Genomic DNA, 7050 nt, shown 5'->3' with positions numbered 1-7050 from the left:
CCCTTCGCGTGAACTACATACAGTATGCTTCTCAGTGCCGCGCTTCTGACAGATCGTGTGTCGCAAACGTAGTCTATTTTTTGGCGTGATTAAAACAAAAAATGATCATAGTATATTAATTCAGTTTATTAAGACATGCAAACGTCACCAACAACGGAGGCGACCTAATGTAGCTAAACTCGATAATATCCACGAATTATGATTACGACTAACTGTACACAATTTGGCTGTTACTGTATACTTCAGTAGCATTATTGAATAATATGTCACCACAGTCATTTTGAAGTGTTTCAGACGTTTCTCTCAGAGGTCAGGGGAGTCAGATTTGGGCAAGTGACTTAATCACACTGCCATCAATGGACAACTATGTACAATAAACATGCATCGCAACTATAGTACACTAAATAAACTTGTTTACAACTAGTCGTGATCATGAATATTATAGCGTTCAGCTACATTGGGTCGCCTCCGGTGTTGGTGACGTTTGCATGTCTTACTAAACAAGTTATACAGACTACGATCACGAAATTTAGGCACAACATCGGCTCCCCACCAATAAGGAGCCAATTACCTTCAAATAACTCTCTCTCTCTCTCTTTTTCTCTTTCTCTTTCTCACTATCTCTGTTTTTGTATCGTTCTCTCTTGTTCAGTCATTATTTCTCTGTGTTTTTATCCCTCTCTTTCTCTTCCTTTCTCTCTCTCATTCCTTCTAGAGTCTTCATTCTCTCATATTTTACTAGATCAGCTGAAAAAATGGATTGGTCTCTCCGGAAAGGTTCTTTAATGGTTCAGATTCAACCCTTTAGATACAATGCATTGTGTTAGACATGGTGATATGACCTCTGAGCCCTTTAGTCTTACCTATGGCATTCTGCAGAGCTCATTACATGATTCCCTTCTTTTCAGCATGTATATTCTTCCGTTAGGGGATATTTTTCGCAAGTATGATATCAGTTTTCATTGCTTTAAGATGACATTCAACTATATCTTCCAATGGAGGAATCTGCCTCACTAAATTATGGAAATTTTGAGGCCTGCTTCACTGAGATAAAAATATGGATGCCACATAACTACTTGCGCCTCAACTATGAAAAGACTGAAATGTTAATTATTGATCCATCTTAATGTTATGACTTGATCTCAAACACTGCTCAGAACATTGGCAAATGTAATATCACCCAGAATGACTCAGTCAAAAATGTAGGTGTCACATTTGACCCTAATCTGTCATTCCTCTTACATGTTAAGAATATTCCAAAAGCATATTTTTTCCATCCTTGCAACATTGCAAAAATTCGCCCTACATTGTTCCAGTCTGATGCTGAGATTATAATCTATGTGTTTGTTACCTCCTATCTCCATTACTGGTATGTACTACTCTCTGGTCTCCCAAAGTCCAGCAACAACAGCCTGCAGCTGGTACAAAATGCTGCAGCGAGGCTTTTAACTAAGACAAGAAAGTTTGATCACATTAACCCAATTTTAGATAACCTGCATTGGCTCCCAGTTAGCTTAAGATGTGATTTTAAAGTTCTGTTGGTATTATACAAAATCATGCATGGACTTGCTCCCTCATATCTTTCAGAATTAATTTCCCCTTATGTTCCGGTTCGGAGCCTTCACTCTGAAAATGCTGGTCTAATAGTGAGCCAAGAAGAGATCCGCAGGTTCGAGAGCGTTCTCCGTCTTGGCCCTGGTTCTGTGGAGTATTTTGCCCCCTGATATTCGATCTGCAACCTCAGTGGAAGTGTTTAAATCCAGGCTTAAAACACATTTATATTCTATAGTTTATGAATGACCTATATTTATTGATTTTGTTGATGTCCTTGCAACATTTATTGCAGCGTCCTGGAAGGGAGATTACCTCATGTGCGCTTCCTTCTCAAGGTTTCTTCATTTTCCTCATGCTAAAGTTTTGCGTTTTTCCTTGCTCTCATGTAGGTTTTAGATCAGGGGATGGTGTAATAATTGTCTGTAGTTTCTAATAGTCTGTAAAGCCCTTTGAGACTTGCTGTGATTAGTGCTATACAAATAAAAATGACTCTTCCTTTCTTTCCCTCTCTGACCCTGCCCAACGCCCAAATATAATTGTGATAGGCTCCAGCACCCCCACGACCATACTGAGGATAAGAAGAGTGGAAAATTGAATTAGTTTGGTGCAAAATGTTTCATTTTTATCAGAATAATGTAATTAAAAACAAAACATCTTTAGTACCGTTATGAACGCCGAAAGAGTCGGCTATTTTAGTGAGCCGAGCCGAAAAAGCCGGTTCTCTAAAAACAGCCGGAATTCCCATCACTAACTGGCATATCTCTTTCGCTATTCTTCTTGTTTTCCCCTTACACGGCATGCTGTACTTAATTTTTTAAACGGTAATATTTTATGTTTTTACTGACGTGGAAATATAGGAAACAGTTTCAAAACGGTGCATTTTTCCATCAGGACAGGTTTTGCGTCATTTGTTTACTTATTGATAATTACTTTAGGTAAACCCATGTGCACTCACACGTGCAAAAAGGCACGGAAGGGGTCGTGCTATAAACACTTTTATACACACGTCGACACTAGTAGTAGTTTATTATGGTTTGTTGCCTCAACTTGTCTGTGATGTCTGCACCCCTGCGATACGCTAACTGTTAGCTGTTTCCAAACCGGATGTGTGAGGTAAAAAGTAAACTTTGGACTTTTTACCCTGCCTCTCTTCACTGTTGGTAAACTTAACTTGACTACGTGTTTTTATTGAACAAGATCCCACAAGAACAATCGCACAAAAATAGGTCAAGGATCTAAGATCACGCTATTTATGTTTTAAAGAAATATAAAGTATTGTTTGACTAAATCGAGACTTATCCAGTGTTGTACAAACGAGGTGTCAGTAAAACTGGGCGCATATTATCAAACAAACATGGAACACAGTGAAAAGGCAAAATGTGATCAAATCTCAACAGATGATTCGGCGGGGACGCTTGAAACTGGGTTTCTGGACGTCTTGCCCGGGCGGCACAGGACGAAGATGGTATACCAAGTCGACGCGTTCACTGCGACCACCTGGATGCTTGTTGTCTGGCGAGCATGTAATGGCTTGATGTCTCTATTCTTTGCTTTGGCGACATATGTACAGGTCAGTTTTACGTACTATGAAGTTACGATCACAGTTAAACAACATCAACACCACACTGAACTTTGGACTGTGTTGGGTAGATCAACGACCCAGATGCCGCTTTGTGGATGGTAAATAGCTAACACACGGAAATAAAACATAACATTTGTTCTTCAATATTTGTGATTAACGGTTGCTCTTTGTGCGTTCGTATTTTCTGTAGTTCGGCTACGGCGTGCCCGCTATTCTCTGTGCTCTGATTGGCCTCAGACCCAAGGTGACAGGTAAATGTCTCTGTGTGATTGGTTTGTTGCTTCAATGCGTTGACGGGTCTGCCTTATTAGATGTGGCATGAAGAATGCGTGAGTACCGATCAAATTTTATTTTCCATCCATTAGCTGCACTGCTTACCCTTAGGGGTGCTGGAGCCCATCTCAGTTATCTTCGGGCAGTGGGCAGGGAACATCCTGAACTGGTTGCCAGCCGGTCGCGGGCACACAGGGACAAACCATTCGCTCGCTCATTTACACCTAGGGACAATTTGGACCGGCCAATTAACCTGACATGCATGATTTTGGCATGTGGGAGGAAGCTAGAGTGCCCGGAGAAAACCCACGCATACGGGGAGAACTTGCAAACTCCACACAGGAGGATTCGATCCCATGACCTCAGAATTGCGCTGCAGACGCGCTAACCACTGCCCTGCCAAACCTTATTAGTGGTATCAAAATAAGCAGTTAAACAAGCTATGTTAAATGTTAATGTAGGGATGTCAAACACAGTTCGGCCAGATCCAGAAATTATTTTCTAAGATGGGCTGGATCAGTATTATGTCAACTTAAAATGTTTGGCTGGCTGTAGTTTTTAAGTAGTATGCTTCATCATTCAGCCTACTTGACTTGCCTAACCTACATATTATAATCATGGGTGACAAGGGAGTTTCTAAGCATACGTTCATTTTAACAGTTAAGTGGCTGCAGTTATACACATGAACCAACTCACCACGCTATACAAACTCTAGTGAGATATTTGAAAATAATTTTTTTGACTTAATCGTAATACTGGTTTGAAACGAATAAAAAGGAAATACAAAACTTTAGCAGTGCATGGTGCCCGTGCGATTTCTCTACAACAGATTAACTACTGCTACTGGTCCCACAAGCTAAGGGTATATCCTCAACTGCCCTCTAGCGGCCAGGCGGGGTATTTGCTTTAGATTTATTTCAAGTTTTAAAAGAAATTATCTGAAAAAATGCTTACTATTTTTCTTAACATACTCGATTATACAACCCAGAAAAAATGGGCCATATGTCTGACATACCTGTGTTAATGGTTGTGGTTTTTTGTTGTTGGAATTCAAAGTATTAAGTCAAGCATTGCTGTTTATAAATAATGTAAAGCTCAAAAGGTGCGGTACAATACATATTTAGCTGGACAAGGTTGAGAAATAAATGTTAAGTCTTGTGACATTTCAAGTCCAATCAACAATAACTCAGTGCCATTATTGCTGCTTTCACAGAGATGCTACCATGGAGACGGGTGGCTGACTTGCATATAATGCTGTGCACTGGCATGCTCCTGATCATCGGGTGGAAGCTTTATGGGCAGAACTCTGCTGGTGTTTTCCAAGAGGAGGAGGCCAGGTAATTAAAAATTATAAAATCAACTCAAAGAAAGAGTTAACATCCACTTCATAACTTATTTATAAAATACCCATTTTGGTACATTTTATTTTAAACAGATATCAAATCTTCCAACTAAGTGTCAAAGTTAGTTTTTTTAAGACAAATTATGCATGAATGTGAATTTACACCTTCTTTAAATATAATGCTGAGCATGGATTAAAACATTTTAATTTGAATGAATCTCACTCTAATTCTGGTGTTAATCAATTTTAATTTAGAAAGAATCTCACTCCAGATAACAATTATTTAAACAATGCGATCAAAATACACAATTTGATGCATTTTTAGCCTGTGGATTGGATGGGATCATTATGCTTTAGATTAGAACAACCGGAGGTCGGCTTATATAGCAGTCTAAATCTTATTATATTTATTATTTCATATAGTAAGCAGAGAACCAATCACGTATGCAAAGTTAAAAATCAGGGTCATCTTCATTCAAGGATATATATTCAAGATTAATATAGATATAAGTATAATTTCCTTTAAAAAATTGTCATGAACCAGAACGGACTCTCGGATCCAATAGCGTCAGTTTCAAAAGTTTTTATTGGAAAGAGTAGTTGGAGCGGGCTTGGGACGTCGACGCTTGTCGGTCGTCAGCCTCTTCGGGCGGAATGGCTGCTCCGTGACGGGTGGACAGAAAGTACAGTTGAGCGGTAAGTCGATGACCGGGACGGGAGAGTAGGACGCAAAACTTGGAACGGAAAACAGGTCAAAAACGGAAGGCAGGCATGAATCAGGCAAGAGGAGTCGTGGGTACCTTGTAGTCTGTCGAAGCACTCAGGGATACGAAGAGTATACACGGACGTCCATCTCTGGACACAGACCGCTTAAGTGGAGAACGTCAGCCAATCAGGAAGTGCGCTCCAGCGCGCCAAACGATTGCCCTAGGTGACTTCACTTAGGCAATCACGACAAAAATATTGATTAATGAAAACATGCATTCTGTTTTATCAATGGAAATAATATCATTCATTTTCATGGTTATCATATTTTGAGAGAAAAAAAGGAATATATCAAGTGGAAAGTCTTTTTTTTAGGGATAAAAAAATCTCTTTTATCTTAAGTACTGCATCATTAAAATTGTGACATCCTCACCCCTATGATAAATTTGATATTGATAAAATACAAATACATTTTGTAACAGCGTATACTCTCTTAATATTATTTTTTTTATTATTATTGTCATTATAATTACTAGGGAGTTTGGTGGTGGTGTGCTGACGGTGTTGTGGCTTCTGCTGTGTCGTCACTCCGGAAGGTACAGTCAACTTTAACTCGCTATACTTTGAAGTTCGATCAACTTAAATCCACGTTACGTCTTCCTGCAGGTCGGCAGTGGGAAAAGTGAGAGTTTCGGCCGCAATATTCGTCACTCTATTCCCGTTTGTGTGCTGGTTTTACTTCCACATCCACGAAGAACTACGTGCAAACTGGCCATCACACTGCAAAACTGCACTTTAAAGGCAACACAAATTCAATGTATCTGTTGTATGCTTGCAAATGATGGACCAATAACTTTGTTTAGTGAAGCTGGATGTGTCACTTTGTACATTTCAATTGTTTATGGTGTATTTTATGTTTTTTAATTAAATGAAATGTGTGAATGGTTAAGATACAATACTGATTTGTCGTTTTATTAATAGAATTATGTAACTGTATTCAGTGTTGTGCAAATGTGGTCAGCAATATTTTCGACTCAAATTCGGTCATTGCGCAAATACAGTAGTATACTACTGTAAAACGTCATGTATAACGCTCTCCCAATATTTAAATTCTTTTATGGGTAGAATAAATGCACATTATATGCAATATAAGCAAAAAATAAGGCAATTTTTTTTTCTTTCTTTGCAGACCGTACCAAATGATTCCCAACCGTACGGTCCACAACCAAGGGGTTGCTGATCACTGCTTTTTAGCATTAATTTTCTCATGTACTACACAATACAGTGACATTTAGTGGTTAAATAACACTATTTTCCTTTGAGAGCCACACTTTAATGACCATAGCTATTAAAATAATTATTGCCTAAAATGTACAGAAAATATTTTTTCTACCAATAGTATTGCAGTTGCCGTCTTTCTTAACTTACGTTTAGCTTACATTTGCTTTTGTAACCATAAATCTACCTGGTGTCAGTCATTTTGCCACCTCAAAATCGTTAACGGGGCAGCACGGCGGCGCAGTGGTTAGCGCATGTGCGGCACAGTTTATGTCATGGGAACCTCCTGCGTGGGTTCAAATCCAGCTCCAGACTT

General features: G+C 39.1%; 1 protein-coding gene across 3 annotated transcripts; it reads left to right on the top strand.

The window, feature by feature from the left end:
* Positions 1-2267: 2267 nt before the first annotated feature.
* On the top strand, positions 2268-6412 carry tmem220 (transmembrane protein 220). Of its 3 annotated transcripts, none has more exons than XM_088355432.1 (7): positions 2268-2375; positions 2952-3124; positions 3205-3234; positions 3327-3387; positions 4623-4746; positions 5993-6052; positions 6123-6412. In XM_088355432.1, the coding sequence occupies exons 2-7, from the start codon at positions 3017-3019 to the stop codon at positions 6253-6255; spliced, it is 516 nt and encodes a 171-aa protein (XP_088211558.1). In that variant the 5' UTR covers positions 2268-2375; positions 2952-3016; the 3' UTR covers positions 6256-6412. The 3 variants fall into 3 exon arrangements, with proteins under 3 accessions (XP_088211558.1, XP_088211568.1, XP_088211550.1); XM_088355442.1 differs by lacking the exon at positions 2268-2375 and adding an exon at positions 2404-2667; XM_088355424.1 differs by lacking the exon at positions 2268-2375 and having other exon boundaries at positions 2681-3124.
* Positions 6413-7050: the final 638 nt, after the last annotated feature.

The sequence above is a fragment of the Urocampus carinirostris genome, chromosome 1 (genome assembly GCF_059441175.1).
Source record: "Urocampus carinirostris isolate Australia breed hairy pipefish chromosome 1, RoL_Ucar_1.0, whole genome shotgun sequence".
Lineage (NCBI taxonomy): Eukaryota > Metazoa > Chordata > Actinopteri > Syngnathiformes > Syngnathidae > Urocampus > Urocampus carinirostris.
The sequence above is the reverse complement of the archived record's forward strand: the minus strand, read 5'-3'. Positions and strand labels throughout refer to the sequence as shown.

What these genes read in the sequence shown, in the direction of transcription:
- tmem220 (XM_088355424.1), top strand. Translation starts at nt 2,909, where the DNA reads ATGGAACACAGTGAAAAGGCAAAATGTGATCAAATCTCAACAGATGAT. An exon ending in CAGATGCCGCTTTGTGGATG is followed by an intron (nt 3,235 to 3,326) that starts GTAAATAGCTAA and finishes TATTTTCTGTAG; the next exon opens with TTCGGCTACGGCGTGCCCGC. An exon ending in CTGTGTCGTCACTCCGGAAG is followed by an intron (nt 6,053 to 6,122) that starts GTACAGTCAACT and finishes GTCTTCCTGCAG; the next exon opens with GTCGGCAGTGGGAAAAGTGA.